The 21,558-nt window shown below is 51.7% G+C and overlaps 8 protein-coding genes across 8 annotated transcripts; 3 read left to right on the top strand and 5 right to left on the bottom strand.

Annotated features, from left to right (window-relative positions):
- Positions 1 to 3,359: 3,359 nt before the first annotated feature.
- On the bottom strand, positions 3,360 to 5,213 carry FIBRA_03003 (uncharacterized protein; the record flags this gene model as incomplete). Its single annotated transcript, XM_012324849.1, has 6 exons — positions 3,360 to 3,502; positions 3,555 to 3,750; positions 3,805 to 4,320; positions 4,383 to 4,551; positions 4,603 to 4,799; positions 4,911 to 5,213. The coding sequence occupies 6 exons, from the start codon at positions 5,211 to 5,213 to the stop codon at positions 3,360 to 3,362; spliced, it is 1,524 nt and encodes a 507-aa protein (XP_012180239.1).
- A 580-nt stretch (positions 5,214 to 5,793) lies between these two features.
- On the bottom strand, positions 5,794 to 7,401 carry FIBRA_03002 (uncharacterized protein; the record flags this gene model as incomplete). The annotated part of the gene is made up of 3 exons (XM_012324848.1): positions 5,794 to 6,685; positions 6,739 to 6,901; positions 6,960 to 7,401. The coding sequence occupies 3 exons, from the start codon at positions 7,399 to 7,401 to the stop codon at positions 5,794 to 5,796; spliced, it is 1,497 nt and encodes a 498-aa protein (XP_012180238.1).
- A 147-nt stretch (positions 7,402 to 7,548) lies between these two features.
- Positions 7,549 to 8,839, top strand: FIBRA_03001 (uncharacterized protein; the record flags this gene model as incomplete). Its single annotated transcript, XM_012324847.1, has 11 exons — positions 7,549 to 7,723; positions 7,784 to 7,806; positions 7,857 to 7,958; positions 8,016 to 8,063; positions 8,125 to 8,169; positions 8,225 to 8,269; positions 8,324 to 8,355; positions 8,415 to 8,424; positions 8,474 to 8,544; positions 8,593 to 8,658; positions 8,710 to 8,839. 11 exons carry the CDS (start codon positions 7,549 to 7,551, stop codon positions 8,837 to 8,839), a joined length of 747 nt encoding a protein of 248 aa, XP_012180237.1.
- Positions 8,840 to 9,266: 427 nt separating this feature from the next.
- Positions 9,267 to 11,391, bottom strand: FIBRA_03000 (uncharacterized protein; the record flags this gene model as incomplete). The annotated part of the gene is made up of 2 exons (XM_012324846.1): positions 9,267 to 10,338; positions 10,403 to 11,391. The coding sequence occupies 2 exons, from the start codon at positions 11,389 to 11,391 to the stop codon at positions 9,267 to 9,269; spliced, it is 2,061 nt and encodes a 686-aa protein (XP_012180236.1).
- A 1,416-nt stretch (positions 11,392 to 12,807) lies between these two features.
- FIBRA_02999 (uncharacterized protein) lies at positions 12,808 to 16,200 on the top strand (the record flags this gene model as incomplete). The annotated part of the gene is made up of 12 exons (XM_012324845.1): positions 12,808 to 13,108; positions 13,159 to 13,240; positions 13,297 to 13,453; positions 13,517 to 13,937; positions 13,995 to 14,022; positions 14,073 to 14,133; positions 15,084 to 15,111; positions 15,162 to 15,216; positions 15,274 to 15,364; positions 15,413 to 15,586; positions 15,641 to 15,701; positions 15,764 to 16,200. 12 exons carry the CDS (start codon positions 12,808 to 12,810, stop codon positions 16,198 to 16,200), a joined length of 1,896 nt encoding a protein of 631 aa, XP_012180235.1.
- A 213-nt stretch (positions 16,201 to 16,413) lies between these two features.
- Positions 16,414 to 18,870, bottom strand: FIBRA_02998 (uncharacterized protein; the record flags this gene model as incomplete). The annotated part of the gene is made up of 9 exons (XM_012324844.1): positions 16,414 to 16,495; positions 16,554 to 16,779; positions 16,843 to 16,902; positions 16,953 to 17,052; positions 17,964 to 17,978; positions 18,029 to 18,103; positions 18,158 to 18,201; positions 18,257 to 18,328; positions 18,393 to 18,870. The coding sequence occupies 9 exons, from the start codon at positions 18,868 to 18,870 to the stop codon at positions 16,414 to 16,416; spliced, it is 1,152 nt and encodes a 383-aa protein (XP_012180234.1).
- A 699-nt stretch (positions 18,871 to 19,569) lies between these two features.
- FIBRA_02997 (uncharacterized protein) lies at positions 19,570 to 20,203 on the top strand (the record flags this gene model as incomplete). Its single annotated transcript, XM_012324843.1, has 3 exons — positions 19,570 to 19,919; positions 19,962 to 20,027; positions 20,080 to 20,203. 3 exons carry the CDS (start codon positions 19,570 to 19,572, stop codon positions 20,201 to 20,203), a joined length of 540 nt encoding a protein of 179 aa, XP_012180233.1.
- A 285-nt stretch (positions 20,204 to 20,488) lies between these two features.
- On the bottom strand, positions 20,489 to 21,504 carry FIBRA_02996 (uncharacterized protein; the record flags this gene model as incomplete). Its single annotated transcript, XM_012324842.1, has 7 exons — positions 20,489 to 20,603; positions 20,656 to 20,753; positions 20,803 to 21,042; positions 21,091 to 21,163; positions 21,216 to 21,300; positions 21,353 to 21,417; positions 21,470 to 21,504. The coding sequence occupies 7 exons, from the start codon at positions 21,502 to 21,504 to the stop codon at positions 20,489 to 20,491; spliced, it is 711 nt and encodes a 236-aa protein (XP_012180232.1).
- Between the last annotated feature and the right edge of the window lie 54 nt (positions 21,505 to 21,558).

Below are 21,558 nucleotides of genomic sequence, written 5' to 3'. Positions count from 1 at the left end.
CCCCCTCCCCCTCCCCCTCCCGCCGCTTCCGCTCCCGACGCTCCCGCATCGCACGCACATAGCCCTCCCGGAAACTCGCAGGCGGCACATATTCCACCTCCTCCCCAATGTACCCCGGAAACCTACGCGTCTCCTCCTCGTCCTCCTCATCCTCGTCCACATGCCGCCACCCCGGGCCCAGCACCACCGACTCCTCTACCGCTCCCCGATAGAATAGCATTGCTAGCGGTCGTCTCTTGTTGCGCTCCGCGTGCGCAGCCAGGTACGTCGCCTGCTCGCAAACCTTCCCCGCCCGACCACCCGTCACCGGCGGCGCATCCATCCCCAGCGTCGCAAGCGCCAGCTTCCGTGCCACATCTGTCTTCCTCACCACCGCCACCGTCTTCTTCGCTTCCGACTTCACCTCCTCCTCATCTCCGTCCAGCCCTCTCACGTATGCTGGCCATACCCGGAACGTGTTCAAAATCGGCCGCTTCTCGCTCTCGGGCAACGGTAGCATCTGTGGCCCCGTCTTCGGCGACATATATAGCCAATCTTCCTCGTCTCCCCCTGCCTCCCCCTCCACATACTCCTTCTCCGCCGTCCTCTTCCGCAAGATCCCGCGTGGAAACCGCCGCGGCGACGCCCCCGACCGCAGACGACTCCCGGATGCGCGCTCCCGCCGAGCCTTGGCCTCCTCCGGCGTCAGCAGCTCCCCGGACGCAATGTCCAGGTGCTCCTTCGCCTCCAAGAACGACACCTCGTAGTCGCCCTCGTTCAGCTTGTACGCTCGCCGCTTCGCCCCCGGCTCGAAAAAGTCCGCATCCTCCAGGTCGTCCCGCTTGCGCTTCAGCAACCCCTTCCCCACTTCGCGGCCCTCCCGCCCCCCCGTCCGTCTCAGCGCGACAAAGTTCACGTTGTGCCGATCTCCGCACCCGTACGCCAGGCCCATAGCCCGGCACTCCGCCTCGTTCTTCTCTCGGATGTACAGCAACCGCTCGACGCTCAGCCGGTTCTCCGTCGGCGGGTGAGGCACGTAGTATCCCCGCCGCCCATGGTACGGCACATCCACGAAATCCCGTACTTTGATTTCACGTGTGGTGCCCGAAACAGTTGTCGCACTCGCCAATAGTCCACCTGGGGCAGGGGAAATCGTAGCCGATCGACGCGGGTATGGGTGACTAGGCAGCGGGACTCGGTCTGTCAAAAAATCCCGGACTTTGGGCGGACGCGGCTCATGGGCAGACTTAGTGGCAGGTGAAAGTGTTACTCCTTCACACACCGACCTACTCTCTTTGCGGTATGGGTTCGATTCCAGGCGTGGCCATGTCTCCTTGAGAGCCGGGTCATGTGGCCTCGCCTCGGGCCGAGGTCGTTTCGCGGGCACCGGTGACTCTGAGAGGTCACAGCCTTTCCGCTTGCCCAGACCTGTGTAGGTGTCGGTGTCGGTAGATGGGCTCTCGACCCGTTCGGCCTCCAATCGCTCGACCAGGCTTTGAAATTTGCGCACCGCAGCCTCCAGTTGCTCTGGGGTCTGTCCTGGAACGACAAAGCGACGCGGCACGTCTGGCGCTTGGACCCACTGCGCATTCCAGACATTGCGCACTACAGGCGGTACAGCCAGGTCGTCCGGATGCGGTAATTCCTCGGGCTCGATCTCGCCGCGGTACTGGCCTTTCTGCTTCAGCTTCCACTTTCTAACGCGCTCGTGGATCTTCTTCAGCCTTGCTTTTTCACGCTGGACCTTCGTCCACTCTCGCGCGCGGCTGCCATCATAGTCAAGCTTGAACATGACCCTCCGCCGCTCCATCTCAAATTCGAAATCAGTAGCCTGCTGAAGCCCAAGATCAGAGTTGGCCCGACGAGCACGACTCTCCTGGAAGTCAATCAGGCTGACGCGCCCGTCCGCGCCAATGATCATGTGGCGCAGCTCTGCATCGCCGTGCAGGACACCGCGCTTGTGTATCTTCGCATACGCACGTAATACGAGCTCTTTCAACACGAGAGGCATGTCCGGAGATGCCTCAATCCAGAATGACTCGTGTGGGAGCTCCATCGACAGGTTGATGCCGATGGGATCGACGTGAACGCCGATGAGGGAGGGGATCACATCACCTTGAAGATCGCGCAAGTATTTTGAGGATTTGAACAGAGCAAGCTACACAACCAAGCGAAGATTAAGAACTGTCAATTCAGTCAAAGCATCTCCTTCGGCATACCTCTGAGTAAAATCCTCGCCACTGCATTCGCTTCCTTAACTGCCAACTAGGACCCAATCAATACGTCGATCCTATGGCAACGCCACACACGGTGCTGCTCACCATCTGCTGATATACGTAACAGAATTCTCGCCAAAGTCTCCTCTCTTGACCGCGGCGGAACACATGGCGCCGGCTGGTGACACGCCACGCGTAAGGAAACCCCGGGTGCGTGATAGAAACACGCGCACTCACCGCCGAGCTCGAGCAAGACGTCGACGTTGCGGACGGGCAGCTGCGACGCCCACGCCCATTTGCCAAAGGGCTCGTACAGCTGCTTGCACAAGACTCGTTTTGGCACCTCCTTCGTGAGCTCGTCCGCGGCTTCTTCGTCGGAGGAATCCTCTGCTTCAGATGGGAGCTGCTCCTGCGCGATGGAATCAGAGTCGCCTTCCGATGCCGCAGTGCGCCTGCGCGGTCGCCCAAGGAAGGAGAAGAACGACTTGTGGCGCGGTGGTGGCGGGGGCGGTGGTGGAATGCAGTCGGTCTTCTCCGGGACAGGTGGGACGTACGGAGAGGTGAGTGTCTCGTAGAACGTAGACAGCCGAGTAGGTACAGATACAGGTGGCTCTGGAGGTTTGTCGTGAACGTTGAAAGTATAGGTAGTTGTCCATATCGAATTCAAGCCTTCCGGCACGAGTGGCTCTGCAGGCTCGGTGGCCGGCTTGTCGGTTTGCTTGTCGGATGGTCGGTTGGTTCGCTTGCCAAGATATATACGGCGAAACATCCTGGGAGACGAAATAGAGACGACGCGAGGGTGTCAAGAGAAGGGGGGAAAGTGCAGTGGCGTGCGGAGTGGCCATGCTCTTATATGCGCGTGTCCTTGTTCGTGTGCTTTGACCAACGCTAAGCGACGGCCACTGGCACAGGCTCACAACAACTTCCGCATTGGGAGCCTGCCACAGTCAGGTGACTCTCGCGCCTGTGGCTGTCGACTGTCGGAGAATCTCCGGAGATCCATCGTTGAGGCTTTCGAATCGTAGCCGCGGCGCCATTTCTAGACATTAGGTTGCATACTCGTTGTGTACAGTGTACTATCGATACGTGCATTTACTACACAAATTGGCTTTTATTCAACCGCCCTTTCCTCTTCCCACAGCTAAATAATGTAATTATCCAAAGTTAATTCGGCAATGAATTAAGAACGGAATTGAAATCTACCTCAAAAAATCGACGTCGATCTCCAACCTTAACTCCACGACAGCTTGTAAGATCTAGCTTTTGCAGCCTGGGGCAAGCGTCGACTATGGAGAACAAGCCAGGAGCTGCAATTTCCATGTACATCAGCACTCTTGTGATCAGAAAATTTACACTCACCTGTGAATCGCGTTCCGCCAACGGCAAGAGATTCCAGGTGAGGACATTGAGATATGAAAGACGCCGCCTCATCCCCTACAGCAGTGTTATTCAACACCAGAATCTGTAGCGACGCAGGATTCTCTTCAGGAGTCTGCGGGAGCAGCCCTTCCAGATCAGACGACCGAAGGCCCGTGAGATTCGACAAGTTCAAGACCTAGTCCTATTATCCATATCTGAAAGGGGAGACGCGGCTCCTTGTAACACCCACCTTGCACCTTCTCCCTATACGACGTATAAAGTCAGCTAGAGCGCTATTCCGACTGCCAGTAATCCCAAGCTTCGTGTTTCCGACCAAGTTGATGCTATCGAGCAGCGGATATTGTTCCAAAACGTCAGTGAGGTCGCGTAGTGTCTGATCAGTCATGCTCATGGCCGAGGAGTTCGAAATGGTCGCGGCGGATCCTTGTCCCCCGCCGAGCATGGCGATATTGAGGCATTTTAGTTCCAGACGATCCGAAACGGAATCGATCAACTCGCGACTGGATATCTTGGTGGATGTCAGTGCCAGCTTTTCCAGTGACTTGCCTGCGACGAGACCTGAGGGGTGTCGGACAAGTGTAAACGATAGGTCTAATCGCCTGAGGTTGGGGCAAATCGCGAAGAAGGGAGCCAGAGCAGAATCACTGAGTGCTGTTTGGCGGAGCTTCAGGGACCGCAACTTCGTGAGCTTAAAGTCTTTGATAGCAGAGATGGGTGCCCATAATTTAGCAAACGCTGCGTCAGTCTGCAAAAAATAATTGCATGAATGGACGAATGCGAAAGATGTAGGAATAAAGTGCAACAAACCCAATTTGGAACACCGGCGATTTTCAATACCTCCAGGTGTCTGCAACTGGTGAGAACAGGCACCAGAGAAATCGGTGTTACGGACGTATAATTGAGGTTGAGGACAGTGAGCTGCGAACAGGACTTTGCAATCGCGTCGGCGGTCGACTGTCCAACTTTTGTGCAACCGCTGTCAACGTTACTCAATGAAGGCTCATGGTTGGAGGAAGTACCTTCCTACCGCAGAATCAGAGTTTTGAGTGACGGCAACTTCAAAATGACAGACGCGAGAAATTTATCGGTCTCCTTTGAAAAGTCGCTCAATTCGAGCATAGATAGACTGGCGTGGATAGGAGAGTCGCGAACGGCTGCGAGGGTTTGCTTGTTGACACCAGGTAGGTCGCCATCGAACGCGACAGAGGTGCCGCGCAAGAAGTACTAGAAAATAGGATGAGCGTGTCAGCTGTCAATGTAGAGCAAGATGCTTGCTGCAGTGATGAAGCCATGGTTGAGGATGCTAGGGCAAGAAGCCCTGAGGGCGAGGAATACCCTTGACGCTAGAGCGTCAGGTAGGGCCTTGAGCCAGAATCGAACATGGTCCCAAAGGTTCTTGTCTGCAGAAAGACGTTGGAGATTCTCCGCGAAGATGCGGGTGGAGAGAGAGGCAAGAGTGGGGATGCGATGGGAGGGGAGGGATCTGGTGGAAAGTGCAGAGGGGGAGGGAGCCTGAACCTGAGCCTGGGGAGTGGGGACATCGTCGTCGACAGTGCGATGGCCGTGTGTCTTTCTCCTCTTTGCTGGGCGCGACTCCGCGTCGAGGGTGGCGGGCGGAGCTCTGAGTTTCTTGCTCATCACGTTCGAAAGGAGACAGCAGCCTCCAGATCTGGATCGACGCCGATCGGCTGTCTACTTCAAGTTTGATTACTAAGTAGTACGGGAGTCAATATTGGCGACATTGTTCGTCCGCCTCTCGCTCTGCCGAACTTACTCACTGAGTGATCACAGTGTGCACGGCCGCGGACTCAGGGATGTCGATTCAACGTATTCAAATCTCACATGGCCTCCGAAGAATGCATTTACGCATGCAACATGATACCCCGAAGCTGCAGCGCTGTGACACAGCCTGAGTGTCCTGATGAGTAACAGCGCGTAGCCATTGCTCTGGGACTCATGAGTCTTGCTAGAAGCTATTGGATTTTTTTTCTTTCTTTTCCTGACTCCTTTCATTGCGCGTACGCCATAATTGGCTCCACATGACCAGTGGCACGGTGTTTGAATTGTGAACACAATTTTTTTTAGAAAAAAAAAAGTATCTTTTTTATCGTCCGCGGGTGCCTGACCCCATATCGAAGGTAACTTGGGTACAGCATATTCGTAAGGCTGTGATGGATACGATCGTGGTAAAAGCATTCGATGTGGGTATTGCAAAGTATCAATTCCACATCCAGAAAATCGCGATCAGACATGCCAGCGGCGCGACCACAATCCTCCATACAACCCGCTCCACCTTGTCCGCTCTATGATCCTGTTTTCTCCTGCCAACAAATGACGCCAAAGTAATTGGCATTCGTACGAGAGCTTGCACAAGGCTAAAGGGTGGCCGGAACGAGTACGGTTCCGCATATGTCAACACCAAGCGAATGAACACGCTGCGCGCCTCCAGACCGATGGTCTCTGAGTACTGATCCCAAGGACTCGGTGGAATTTTTGACAGTAGTGCGGGGTACACCAATACCAGCATCACAAGAGAACATAGAAGTAGTATGAGTAGCACGGAAATAAGGATCAGGAATAGTACACGAGACTCTATGGGTGCAGGGACGAGGCTGCCTATGGTAAGACCCTGCAGGAAGACGTCCGATAGCGAAGTGGACAAGAGAAACAAGGAGACCAGCAAGGCAGGCAGGAAGAATACGACCACTGGTGCGAACACGCGGGAGACCCCATGCCAGACCAACACGGCCAGGGGAAGTATTCTGGATAATGGTAGCAAGTAAAGCGGGCTGGGATGTTGAGGAAGGTGCAGTCCGACGACGTTCCACGCGAAGGCAAATAATAGCACGCCATATGCGAAGTCGTTGGGAGATGGGGAGTACGGGAGATGGGACAGAAAAGCAAGTAGGACCAAGACAGACGGAACGAGTTTACCGGATGGTGGTTGGAAAAGAGTAGATACCGTGTAGACAATGAGAAGGATTTCTTGAACATCTGGGGCCGAACGCTCCTGAATACTATGGGAATATCCAGTCCGCGGAAATACCAGAAAATATGCAAATAAAACAAGATAGCCCATGTAGAAGAGCAAGTCAACGGCATGTAGCACTCTATATCACCGATATATGTAAACTCGGGACTTAACACAGACAGGGATGCTTACCTAGGGGTGCACAAAACATCTAGCCTGCCTAGTGATCGCGCAATGAACGACGACCTATGATTCGTGGTACTACGACCGTGTGCCCATGTCTGAAAGATACTGCGAAGTACGATGTCATTTGCCAAAAAATCATGCGGCATCACATCAAGCTGGTGGATAAATTCTATAACTGTCATAGTGATTGGTGGCGAAGCTAGGCTATGAAGCATGATAAAACATACCTCGCTGCGCACGCACGCCCTCTCCATCATATGGGAAACATTGCCATAGAACAGTCTGAATGTCCTCATCTGACCGTTGCACGTCCAAGAAGCCCGCCCAGACTGACCGAATTTCGTTGTCCAGGATTCCTAAAACTTCAATGTTGCGTTGCTCTCTTGACCATTGCTCCCAAATATCGGCATTCGATTGTCGGCGAAAGATAAGACGTTTCCTCAAGTAGAAAAGAACAACAAGAGAGAAAGACGTTCTGACTGCGGGGCTCAATGCAGGGTCAGGGCATAGGTCACGTAACGAGGAAACCGCGACATCCTTTGCCTCTTGTGACACCACCAAGGGCTCAATGCAGGGTAATATAGGCAGCACATCAATGTTTCCGATGTGGCCCGTGTTTAGCAGAGGCGTCCTCTCGGTAGGCCGCTCTGCGTCGTCGTTTCCGTTCATGAGTGCAAGGATCAAGAAGCAAGCATAGATGCCGAACTACTCGGTCATGCATGTTGCACAGCTTGGCGCCTAACTACTGCACCCGCTCATCCACCTCGAATAGCTAGCTACTACTAGACTTGCTCGTGTATCGTCATTCTCCCAGCCATGGACAGCGTATCTACGCCGCTTTTGCAAACAATCGAGCCAGATGAACCCATGGAACATACCGTCCCCTCGGGCCACATTAATGTGGGCTCTGGGCCGAGGGCACCTGTGGTACTCTCTCCCGGTGCTCGAGCATCACAGCCTATGGCGACCAACGCGAGTGATGCAGAAGCCGGTGTGTGTTACCGTAAACTATGAAAGTGCATGGTAAGGCTGACGCTATCGTCACCACCAGGTATAGCAGGCATACTCCGCCAAGTGTGTATCTAGACCTCTCCTATGGAATACTCTCTTACATTCACCGTCAGTCAGCACACCCACTGGCTCTACTGTGCTTATATTTATTCAGAATAGCAGCCATCGCAGTATATGTGCTGTGCGGCTTCTTCACGAACAACTTCGTAATCTCCGTCAGTCTCTGATGTCTTACTGCACATGGCATTAGAGTATTCAGCATTTTGCGGCAGACTGTCATGGTGGTGGTCTTACTGGCCATGGACTTCTGGAACTGTAGAGTGAGCTTAAAACATTCCATGCGACATCCCATTCTTACAGCTCGGTTGTCCGCACATGCAGAACGTCGCCGGACGAATACTAGTTGGCCTACGATATTGGAACCAGGTTGGTTTTGCGAATGCACCATTGCTCTAATCCTGTTTACAGTGATCTCTTATAGGTAGACGAAGATGGCGAAAGTTATTGGGTGTTTGAGAGTCGGGATGTAAGCCCATCTTGCTCTGAGTCCGGCTGGCTGACATTCAGATCCACCCTATAGCCATCGCGTCCTGCCAATCCCGTTGACTCAAGGTGCGTCGCGGCCTTCCTGTGCACGTCGTCATATATATATGTTGATCCTATTATTTCAGAATGTTTTGGGTTTGTAAAGCGCGGCAAGTCATCCGAACATTGGCTGACTAGTCCGCAGATCGCTTTATATGCCTTCCCTCTCTTCTGGCTAGCTCTTTTCGTTGTCTCCTTGCTGAAATTCAATATTTCGTGAGTATTGCTCATGTTATTCATAAGACATGTGATCGACCCCTACAGATTTATCCCGATCGTAGTGCTCGCATTGATTTTCAACTTCAGCAATGCAGTTGGCTTCACCTATGCGTATGTATCATTCGTAGCTGGTCGTTTTCATATTGCTAATCCTCCAATTAGCGACCGCGACGCCAAGCAGAAGTGGGCAAACAACTTAGCTTCTTCGGGCTGGGGTGTGGGGATGGGTGGCTTTGGGGGGCAGGTACTTGCTGGTGTGGTAAAACAGAGTGTCGGGAGAGTATTTAAATAAAGTCATCGACTTCAGATAGACTCTTGGGCAATGTGCGGTGCCCCTTTTCCTACAGCCAAGGGCAAGGATATAAAATTTTATTTACTTTCCTCTGGTGTTCGTACGCTCTGCGGAGGACAAAAGCGAGAAAGCGACTGCCTACTAATGACAAATGATCACGAAGGTCGAAGGATGCAGTAATGCGATATGGACGAGACGGAGTTTGCAGATGTTATACACAGACGACATGCAATGTGAAGTCCAGCCTGAATAAGAACCGGGAAATAAACGTGATAAAATAAACTGAAACTGCTAGAGATTATAATCCATGTGCAACCAGACGTTGGCGATGTTGAAACGAGCTAACAAGGTGCAATGTGATAAGGTCGACGAAATTGATGCACACGCCGACCGACAGCAGCGCGCAATGATACAATATGTTCAGGATCTACTTTAACATGTTCGCACCGATCCAACCCCGGGCGTCGACTCGTGAGGACGCAACCGTCGGTGTAGATGGCGGAGGTACGCCGATGAATGATCGACGGCGTCCGTCCGACTTGAAAGTAGAAACGCGAGGTGTCGACATCGAGGGGAAGGGATAAGAAGCGTTGGAGGTGAGCGTCATTGTGGACGGCGTGCGAGTCGTCAAAGTCGGAGATGGAGGAAATACGAACAATGTCTGTGAAGGCGTTGAAATCATCGATGTTGGTCTGGGTCTCGAGGTTTTCTGCGCCACCTTACGTGGCGTACGAAGGTCGGCAGTAGAAAGGTCGGGTTTGCGCGTATCAGCACGGGAACGAGGTGACACTGGAGAAGGATTTACAGGCACAACAGGGGAGGATGGAACAGGAGGGAGAAAACCCAAAGGAGGGGGACGCCGACGAGATTTCAATTTTGCTTGCCATCTAGGTGGGATGTCGAAGGCCGAACGAATAGCAGTTGCCGGAGGCGGAGGTATCGCGAAAGACGTTTTGTTGTGCGGAGCAGATGGAGGTACTCGAAGACTTACAGCTTGTCGCAAAGACGTCGTCGGCTGACAGCGAGAAGCGGAATCATGGGGTATTCGCGATGTAGTGGATTCGTCTTCGGTAGGTTCAGCACTTGAACAGCTGGCGTCCACGCTTGGAGCATCGAACCCACCGCCGACACCCAGTAGTTCTTGTTCTTCATCTTCTTCCACTAAATCTTCACTCAGAATACTACCGCCAGTCATAATGCTAGCGATAGATCCCGCACGTTTCCGAGGTACAAACCTGGATTTCCACGGAGGAACAGCCCCGACGTTAAAGGAACCCATGGAAGAGGCGGACGATTTGCGAGAGATGAGCCGCTCTTCCATAGCTTGATCGAGTGCCTTGGCTTCGAGCATGATTTCCACGCTCTCTCGATCATCGCCTGAGTTTGAGTCCATCATCAAACGCTGACGACCCCATTCCTCCTCGGAGTTAGAAGAACAATCTGGTGAGGTACTTCCCGCGTTGAAGGTTCGCTCGTAGTCTAATAATTGATAAATAAGGCTATCCAAATATAACAGATTAGTAACAGAAACTAGATGGCCTGAATGATTCAATGTCCACTCACGACATGTTAGGTCCAATGGCACTACTTTTGTCCTTCACAAAGGCGTAAGCCCCTTGCATCCCCTTCAGCGCCCATACGTCGGAGGGCACACTGGGCGAGCGCTGTGCGGCCGCGCGCATGACTAATGCAATAACAAGAGTTGCTGATCGCGATACTCCGCACTGGCAGCTAGTATACTCGTTAGGCGGCCCAAATGCGGGAATCCATAGAACATACTGGATCAACACGCCATCTCCACGCTCTAACGCCTCATCCACAAATGCCATAGCGACTGGGAAGCCTTCGTGTACAAGGTCCCCCTGGCCGTGTGACCAAGGAAGCTTGAGGTAATTCATCGCAGGCCGACCGCTCGGTATATGAGCGGGGAAGTAGCTAGAATCGGCGGCGGCCATTGTAGTCTTCAGATCTGGAGTAGACATGAAAGGGGGCGCGGGCCTCATCTGATCAAAGACGGTAGATACTTCCTTAGCTACATTGAGGATCGATTTGATACCGCGCTCCATGTGGCCACGCCAGTCGCAAACGTTGTCCTCTGAGCCAAGCCAGATGCCAGGTATGACTTGGACGGGACCCTGGAGGTACGGGGCGGCGTCCATATTCTCGTCTTCTTCACTTCTATGGCGGAGCAGAGTGGATGTACTGGCAGCTGGTAGTGAGATAACAGAAGGCCTGCGTCTAGACTCTGTGGGAGGCACATCGGAGAGAGGCAAGCTGAGGGAATTGGTAGACGACTGAGCGGAGGGAAGGGTGAGCGAGAGCTTCTTCATGTTTTTGAAAGGCTTGTGTTTGCTGGGAGGAGGGAATATAAACGAATCTGTGTCTGAAGTTGCAGATGAAAGGGCAGAAACGGAAGCAGAGCTCTCGCTCTGGACAAGCACTATGTCGGGGTTGTGGGAAGGGGTGTTGATACGAAGAGAAGTGGGAGGACCCCTCCTGCGAGGCGTGGCAGCCAGGAGGGCGGACTGCGTGCGGGGAGTTGCTGTGTCCATGCTTTTTGGATGAGTCGACACGCCAGCGTGTACGAGAGGGTTAGGGGAATATACAGAAGAACGAAAGAGATGTGGGGAAAGGAGGAAGAGGGAAAGAACGAAGCCCCAGCAGCGGTGTCAGTCGGGGGGGAGTAAACGACAACAGCCAGTTGAACTCGGCATTTGAGTGTCGCAGTGTGAACCAATCTCAAGTCGCTCCGGAATTGGCTCGTTCACACGCGTCCGGTCGCCAAACACCCCCGAGTTTGTGCTCCTACTCGCCTCAGGCTCTTTCGATCTCTTTGCGGCCTCTATTATCGCCAGCTTTGCATTGTTTCCCAAGGGGCACAGTCATGCCTACTTACAAGTACAATACTCAAGTACTCGGTGCTTCCACTTACAGGCACCTATTGCACGCGAATCTTGACATCAAATTTGTCTGGCATCTGCCCTAGCTGGCCTCAGCTTACGCAAGTACTATGTACCCCTCGTCCTCAAGTCAAAACCCATGCTATCGCTCAGGCTTCCCTGTAGTGAGTACGATTACTGCGATGCTGACTCGGTCGTCTATCGCCTCTGCTAGTGCCATCGACTAACTGCAGCCGCCTGGAAACCGGGTCACTATGCCGCGACAGTAATGACAGCGACACTGTCACGGTGCAGGGAAACGAACTCAGAGGCCCGTAAGTTCTTTACTACTTATCTAATATTTATCCGCCTGCAACAAAACCACCTGTCCTATCAGCGCTTGTCCCACTAAGCCCTTGTACTTAAAGTCTTGAACAGCGTGAAGGCGCCGTAGGACGCAAGGATGTGCAACCAGTCAATCATTAGCGACTCTTGAATATCTTCATGTTGCACTTTCATTCTATGAATGATTCTTGGCCAAGGCGACCGGGTGCCTCGTGGTCTCGCGCCAAGCTCTGATAGGCTCCGTCCAAGCGTCCAAGTGTGCATTGCCCCAGACAAGCCCCAGACCCGGTCACCCGACCTTAGTATAGCTCAAGCCTAAATTGTACTTGTCCCACCCGACTCCACCAGTGTCTCGCACCCAAACGCGTTGTCCATTTGGGTACGAGATCAACTCTAAGATTGTTTTTGAGGGCCTTCGCATGTACATCACGAGACTTAGTAGTAGTATGCCCAGCCGCCACTTGTGATGCAATATGTACACTTAAAACACTAGGCTGCAAGGGCTTAACGCACTCTGTAGCATTCGCTGGTACCCAACCTGTAGGAAACACTTATGGGATCGCGTGGTCGGCATGGCCATGATCTCCCTCTTTAATCCTGTTCGTACGCATACCACGGATCCCAGATTTCGTATCTTTAAGTGAGATGCTTTGCTGGTGTGAAAAATGACGCTGGACCGACCTCGAGCTGGGCGCCTCCTCGCTAGTTGCCACCTCATCAACATTCGATCCTGAATTTAGGCGGATGCCCAACCGCTTTCAGGTCGCGTATATAGCGTCGTTCACTGCTACATTCTTCTCTCTCGTTGCTCTCTCACATTTTGTGAACTCCAAGCTCAAGGAAGCCGGTTATAACATCTCTCATTTGATCTTAATCGGTCTTCCGAAGCGGAGAGACCACACAGAGCACGGCGAGGTCGCGTCACTGCATCCTGTTCCAACACAAAACATGTCTGTGGCATTGGGTAGCACATACAGCCAGTTATTGGCTCTCGCGCTGGCTGTAGTGACGAGTGCGTTCATTTATGTCAAATTTGGGAAGTCTAGTAAGTCCCTTTAGTTCATGGTGTTAAGACAATGCTAAGCCGTTCCTTAGAGCGAAAGCCCGTGCTCGACCCACAGGTCTGGCAGGAATTCTCTCTCAAAGAGAAGATTAGTATTTCTCCAAACACTGCAATGTGAGTCCGAGCATGGTGTCCTCAGCTATCGCTTGCTGAGATGCCGCGTCTTGCAGCTATCGTTTTGGTCTTCCTCAACCGGATGATATTCTCGGGCTTCCAATTGGGCAACATATATCTGTCTCCGCGGAGATTAATGGGAAAGACGTCATGCGAAGCTACACTCCTACTAGCAGTGACGATGACCGAGGTCACTTTGATTTGCTCATAAAGGTTCGTAAACGTAAACCCACCTTATCTCTTCGAGTCGCCTTCATGTTGCATAATTTTCTATAGAGTTACGAAAAGGGCAACATCTCACGTTATGTGTCGCTCCTTAAACTTGGAGACAAGATCCGCGTCAAAGGACCCAAAGGCCAGTTCACATACAGGTCGTCTCAATGGCGCGTCCTTGGCATGATTGCGGGTGGTACCGGCATCACGCCTATGCTTCAGATTATTCGCGCTGCGCTCAAGAATCCCAATGATACCACCCGTGTAAACCTCATCTACGCCAACGTCAACTTTGAAGACATCCTTTTGAAGAAGGAGTTAGATGAGCTCGCCGAGAAACATAAGGACCGGTTCAAGGTATACTATGTTCTCAATAACCCTCCAGATAACTGGGCTGGTGGCGTTGGATTTGTCTCTAAAGCACAAATTGAGACCCATATGCCAGCGCCTAGCTCTCTGAATGATATCAAGGTCTTGCTGTGTGGTATGTGCTCGTCGTCTCATGAATCCTTGTACATGTTTCACCAACGTTGCGACGTAGGACCTCCGCCTATGATTGGTGCTATGAAGTGAGACAAGCCGGTCCATATAGTTCAGCTCTCTTACTGATATCTGATAGGAAACATCTGGACGAGCTAAAGTACCCGGCTCCCCGTACAGTTAGCAAGCTAGACGACCAGGTGTGTTTCGATGTCTTCGCAATCTGCTTCTTATTCTGATCAACTATCAGGTTTTTGTTTTCTAAGGGGACAGATAGAGGCTGTTCTTGCTGCCGTGCATAGATATAGCGTCCTCGCTTTAGCGATAATTTTGCTTTAAACATTGCATTTTACTATTCAAGTCTGCGGGAAGATCTTTCTTCGTTAGAGAATTCTGAAGTCTGATCATATTTGAGGGCTAATACGAACTGGTTCAGAGTTTTTTTATAGCACACGTACACGAGCTGAAGGGTGTCCATACGCCTTCATCCATTCATCCCAATCTTTCGCGCTCATACGGCTCTAGGAATGGCGTATTCTGACTTGCTTCTGACGACTTTGAACGTCGGCCGTCGAGTGAGCTGCCATCATAATTGTCTGCCTCATGCCTCCGCTTCTGGAGCAAGATGTCCCCTTCTCCATAAAGGCAAGTGCCTGTCAGCACGTCTTCTCCCGAGACGCTGTTCTATTCCCGCATTGCTGACGCTGGTTCCCACTTCCGTAGGTTCATGAATGTCACCAGTCATACTGCCATCCAACCTGGCATCCTGGCAACAGCTATATTTGTATGTTTTATGAAGCGATGCTTGTTTGGGGTGCCGGCGATGTTTTCTTGGACGCGAGTGATACGTCGCTGGTTAGCCTAGTCCTCTTCTCTGCATAGGTTCAGCATGTGGATTCGCCCTTGACAGGAGGTGCAAAGCATAGGGGCATGTTGCCTACGGCCTAGAGCGTGGTCGAACCCAGAAGAATGGACAAAGGCACCGATGACCGCATAGCACCGAGAGTCGGATGATGAAGCTGCAGCTTCAGCGAGATCCTATTCTGTCCTATCTGATGTTGCACTAGCCAGCCCTTGCCTGAATATCTATATAATCCTGCCAACATACCCTCGTAGCGGCCACAAGTTGTTCACATCCCCACACATCTAGCAACAATACAACCTCAAGGATGTCCCAGGTATGATCATACTTCTACAACGCCGTCCCTCCTCATGTCGCTCTAGCCAGCCCTCCTCCACGTCTTCGGTCTATCAGTATGGTCCGCTGTACCTGAGCTCGCGGTGTAAGTCGAGCAGTTATACGGCGATAGCTGTGCCGAACCGCTCTAATCCTATCACAGCGAAGAACTTGAATATCCCGAAGGGTCGGTCGAAAAGAAGACCGTGAATCTTGTAGAGGGCGAGAACTTCACTCCCGAGTTTTTGCAGATTGTACGACCAATTCTATCTCTTACTGTGCGGTCTCTGATCAGCGTGCAGAATCCAAAAGGCACTCTGCCTGTACTACAGGCTGATGGGCAGGTCTTCACGGACACGACATCTGTCACTCGCTATCTTGTCCAAAATGCTCCTAAAAAGGTCGCCCCGGGTACTGCGTTCATTGCAAAGGTCCACGAGGACAAATATGACCCCAACTTCCCTTTGCTGCTCACGGTAGGCCCAGCATTGACAGTTTTTCCGCACACACGTTGACGTCGACATATGAAGCGTGACGAAAACGAGCTGAAAACGGCTGCATCCGGTTTCCCCCTCACTTTTGTTCAAAATCGTGAGTATTGTCCCTGTCGGCGGTTTCTCATGCTGCCAGACTCAATGCTGTTATGGATGCAGGTCAGAACGCACTGGTGAAGCACTCCAAAACTCATCAGGCGGCTCCCTTCAAACAATTTTACGACGACAAGATTGCAGGCAACGGCGGTGTTCTTTCCATCTACAAAGGCGAAGCCCCTGACGATGCCAAGACGGCATTTATGAAGCAATCCCAAGTTCACTGGGAGACTATTGCCAGCTTCTATCAAAATGAGCTGCCGTCAGTCTTACCTGAAAGCGGTTTCCTCGGCGGAGCTACACCAGGAGAAGATGACTTCCACTTGGCTGCTTGGCTGGCACGTATTGCCCATGTCCAGGGCGGAAATGTTGGCAAAGATGGGTACAAGGTCATCGAGAAAGAAACTAAGCAGCCGACGCCGCCCAAGGTAGCGGCGTACTGGGCTGCATGGAGCGAGAGGCCGAGCTGGAAGAAAGTCTATGCGAGCGGGTTGCACTGAACTGACGTGGGGAGGGGTTACATTCACCCCAAGACGTAAATTTGCGTAACGCTGTACTTGGGGGAACTCCGCCTTACTTTTGAGTTGTCTCAGAACAGTTTAGTGTAGTCTAGAACCAATGACGGTCTGCACGCAATGGCCTGTCGAAATGATGAATCAGATGGTCATGGTGATAGCTAGACATGAACAGATTGATTTGACACGCTGTTGCTTTCATGACAAGCTCTCTGTGGATATCGATCCCAGAAGATCCGAGACAGAACCCTCAAGCATCTCTTGCTTGCATTCGTCCAGGCTGACATGGGGTGAAAGAGGATAAGCACCCAACAAAGGAGGCAAGACCATTAACTTACATCCGCTTAATCTCATTAGCAGCGTCCATGCCAACCGCAAACTCTGCCTCCGTCGGCTCCCTCGATGCATGACGCGCTAATTGTATTGCGGAATCGTAATAGTGCAGCGGGGTGAGGCCGCTCTCATCCCGCGTGAGGAGAGGGAGGATGAATCGGAAATGATGGAGCATCCGCGCATGGGGCCGCAACGCCGGGTGGCGAGGAATTACAAGATGGGCGAGCTCATCTATCCTCATGGTTGAACGTTAGCACATAGACCGAATACTCACTGAAGAACGTCTATGCTTACCGATATCCCGTATCGTTCTTACAAGCGCGGTGCGGTAGCGTGTCTTAGCGTCCTTCGTATCTAAGGCAATTTCAATGGCAAGCCAGCAAACATAGCAGTTTGAGGCACACCTGGCCGTCCCCACCCCTCTTGAACACCATCTTTCGGCTGAGATTCGTATGTGATCAAACAAGCACGGGTATACTCTTGTTGGATGAAGCGGTAGACGGGCTATAACCCGACCGAAAATCAGAATGGGTACGTATACAAAACCACTTCTCCTAACCTCAGGGAGGTCAGCATTTCCCAGTGTACGATACGACTTGGAAATCCTCTGTAGCCTCCTGTGAACTGCAATCCTGCGCTTCAGACAGAAGGCGAGCGATATGATGAACTGCAGTAATTCAACCTGTGCTGTTCCTGATTGGAAAGTAGAACGAGTAAACCTACTACAATGACATATGCAGCACCGATGACGACCGCATTGAAGTTCCTTTCCCAAGTCCGGTGGGAATTAGTCCTAACAGCCTGCGAGAGGAGAAGTGCGCATGATACAGCTGTGAAGAAGATCGTTGCTAGTAGAACGAGAACATAGAGAATACCCCAGATAGTCGAAATTCCTCGAGACCTGGAGAACATATACCGCGAAAGCTCTCCGCACAGTACCTGCGTGCCGAATTGTCACCGACAGCTCGTAAATCACATGACAGCCATACCGGAACTTGGAGGAACTGTAAACGGTACTACCAGCACGATAAAGTTATATATAGACCTCGGACATTGCGACACTACTCTCGTGCACAGAGTACAATGCCACATTCATCCGGAACGAGATCACTTCCGGGACAGTGAAGGCCCTAAGCAAAAATCCTAGTAGCTTCCCGAGTCTGACTTATTCCCTCTAAACAACCAAAGTAACATACATGCATGCCAAAGTATGTGAGAACTTTGCTTGGACATTCCCGATGCACCAAGTAGGAAAAAGTGACAAAATTCCAACAATGGAGTGAATGAAATCGACAATCTGCTCACACTTGAACATTTTCGCTGCCGCGGCCTGTTAGCTCGCGAACATAAACAAGAGGTGGAAATGCTCACGAGAACTCTCCCTCCACATTACCCTGGGGGAAATACTCACATACATAGTACTGTGCCTCCTAAATATCAAATTATCAGACAGGCATATATATAATAAACGCACACCTACCCCGTAGCTGGCAGGAAAGATCCCATTGCACTCTTGAACAGCACAACCTACCTCCGTGGTAGCCTTCCAGACAACCTGCAGACGTGACATAATCAGATCACGTTAAGAAGATACGAAAAGCCCACGCACTTGGGTAAAATGGGAAGCGACAGGGTCATTTGGATCATACTCCGCTACATTGCAAACTTGTGAGATATCAGGATCACAGCAGCCAGATCTGTCACTCACAAACTTCATTTGTCCACGAAGAGATTGCAGCTGAAATACCATAGCTGCTGCCTGTGCCAGCTGCCAGATTCTCTGCGCAAGCTCAAATTAGCTAGATTCTGTTAGCGAGATCACGTCCACTTGCCTCCGTATGGACCAAGTGTCCCACCAGAGTGATCAAACACGCAACCATCGGCCCATTCTTGAGCGGCGGCGGCGAGAGTGTAATTCCAGGTTAGCGGCGTAGCGCCATGCTGTGCGCGGACCGTATTCTGGTCACTGAGATACTCGTCAATGTCACTTTGAGAGCTTGTTCCCGTCGGAGAGCTCTGACTCTGAGTATTGGATGATGCAGTCGTGGCGGCCACTTCCTCGTCTTGAGTGGTCGATGGAGGCAAAGCGCTAGTAGAAACTGGCGTAGACAGCGCCGTTGTTTCAGAAGGAACAGATGTTACCAGGATATTGGCATTGGTAGGGGCAGCCGTCAAAGCAATAATTGAAGATGATGTAGTCGCGGGCACAGGCGACGTCAAGGTTGACAGAGATGAAGAAGATACTATCGCCGTTGACGAAACACTACTGATGAAGGTATTCAAAAATATATGGCAGGCACATGTGCAATATTCAGAGCACATTCTAAGATGATGTGAAAGTGCACACCTAGTAGGCTTCACGCGGCAGGCCCTTCTGGAGACATTTCCAATATATTGTGGCACAAGAGCCTCTTCGCTCAGGCTGGAATTTGACACTTTTAGACTCCTATTGTGATGCCGACGTGCATGCACCACTACAGCATAACTGCCTGGAGCAGCAGAGAGTATTACAGCAAGAGACAAGATGAAAAGCAGAAGCCGACTCATATCAGAGAACGGTGTGGTGTCGGATGAACGAAAGAATGTGGGCCAGACGAACGAGAGCGACAAGAAGAGAAGGGTCACCGGGACAAGAGGATACGAAAGAAAAAATAGCTGCACGTCGGTCGCGCCTGAAATCCATTAAATATACGAGGAACGGCTGACTGCCGCTGTATAAACGCTACTGTCGCCAGGGGAATCTTCTGATCGGCTCGGGATGGATGCAATTTGGCAGCGGTGCCATGCAGACAAACTAAGATGGATGGTGAGAGTTGGGAATCATATGCTGCGACTGAGGCCAAGTCTCATCCTCGAGAGTAGTGCAGGAGAGTCGCGGTCAAATCCATGTCGACCGCGACGGTCGCGCGATCGAGACCAGAGTGCAATCTTGTCACGTGTACCGCGATTCCACGCCACTTCGCTTTGAAGTCGACTCTCAAGGATTGTAGATCTCTCGGAGTAAAATACTCAGACGAGAGCATGGCTTCTCCAGAAGAGCCTCCATATTATGTCCTCATCTCTCACAACTCTCTCCTGAACAATGTATCAGTTCCCGCATCGTCGTCGCTTGCTCATCCTAGTGTCATCCAGTACCACTACGCGGACGACTCGCCACATGCTTTACTGCCGCAATATCCTGGAGAGCATATCCTCGTCTTAGACTATGATCCGAGCAAATTGACTCTACCCACAGTTAAGAGTCTCTCTTCGGATTTAGCGGTATCAGGCTTGAGGGTCACGGACGCTCCTGGTGCTGGGGCTGCCGATGACGAACCCAAGAGGAACGACAAGATGTATATTTTAGAGACAACGGCTGTGTTAGAAGAGAAGTGTGTCCTAATATCACTTGCTCGCTGACATGTTAAGTTCAGGTGCATCAGCGTGGAAGATAATGACAATCCATCACCGCATTCGATTCTTGCTCGCTTCAAGCAGCGGTATGAGAATTCGCTCTTGGCAGGTTAATGTCAAGGCTGATTTGCACTGTAGTAATACCATCTTAAGACGTGCTCTGCAGTATCCTGAAGCAGATCCCGAAGACCAATCAGACACTGAACCCATTTTGGCGTCACCGCCAGAACCGCCAGTACTGTCGCAGGGTCTCCCGACGTAGGTTATGCCCATCGCCAGCGTCTTACCAACAGACAAAAACCTCAGTCTCCATGCAACTTGGATCTCGCCACCACCACCAGCGCAAATAGCTTGGAAATTCTCAAGCGTGTGCATCCCAGAGGATGCTGTCGTAGCATAGGTTTACGTTGCCCCCATAGAGAATCTTCATAAGGAGAAGAGTTTGGGAGATATTCGTCTACATGTAGGCTACTTCCCTTAGTTAATGTATGACACTACTATCCCCAAATGCAGTGCAGCAGCTACATTTACATCCAAATCAATTAAGTCACCGTTTCTTACCCTTGCCACTACGATGTTTCATTCCTGCAGACGCGCTCTGCTTCATGGCGCTTGGTGCTGGAGGCTTCTCATCATCTCCTGTATTTATTAGCGCAGAAAGTCTAGGATGCCAGTAAGAACGATGTGTATATATGGAGAGTTGGAAGTAAATACCCTGAGCCAAGGTCTCCGCTTTGTAGGGAGTTTTGAAAGGTGCTAATTCTCGCCTGTCGCTTATTAATGTCTTGCACCATCTCCGGATCCATGTTTTTCTGGCAGGCTCATGAGTTTCATTTGCACAAGCAGGAGATATGCACATACCATTAGGGTAGGCATTGCTAGAACCAAGACACCCATTCCTAACATCATGAGCGTCATTGGGCTTTGGAACATCCCGAGCAGGTTGAATGACTGGTGGGGAACGAAGTAGTCACTTGTCTGGCGTGCAGGAAGAACCACGGGGTATGGGAGTGTGACGGTCGATGGCGGGGACAGAGGTGTTCCCGGTATATATGGGCGAACTTCTGGCAGCGTCTCCGCTTCCAAAACATCTATCCGAAGCTGGCAGCGGAGTCGTCAATATGACGCAACGAGGCATTCAAACTCGACGAGGCTTGCCTTGTCAAAAGCATGATCATGAGCTATAACTGAAAGAATGTACGTCCCCGCTGGGACATCCGGACTGTCCAACCGGTTAGCATGTTCAAGCATAGCTAGTAAGAGGAGGAACACACATCACGAAGCTCCCATCCCGCGTTATGCCTCCACGTAGCTTGCCATTGTCCAAGACTACTTTGGCCTGCCCCAGAGATGAAAGACCTACAGTTGTTGTGAGGTACGGAATCAGAAAGGACGACACGGCGAAGCGCACTTGGACAGAGTTCGTTCCACTGTATGCGCCCTTTGATATCGAGGGCAAGGACTGTGTAGCACAGACTGCGCGGAGACGAGGTCAAATGCGTATGCGCATGAGGAATGGGATACGCACCTCGACAGAATCAGGAGAATGAAGGATACACGCATAGCGATGCCTGGGAGGCTGGGCGGAGCGACTTGCGTGACGCGTAGAAGAGGGCC

Source organism: Fibroporia radiculosa (assembly GCF_000313525.1).
Source record: "Fibroporia radiculosa TFFH 294 genomic supercontigs, scaffold1521, whole genome shotgun sequence".
Lineage (NCBI taxonomy): Eukaryota > Fungi > Basidiomycota > Agaricomycetes > Polyporales > Fibroporiaceae > Fibroporia > Fibroporia radiculosa.
Note: the sequence above shows the minus strand (reverse complement) of the source record. Positions and strands in the feature narration are given on the sequence as shown.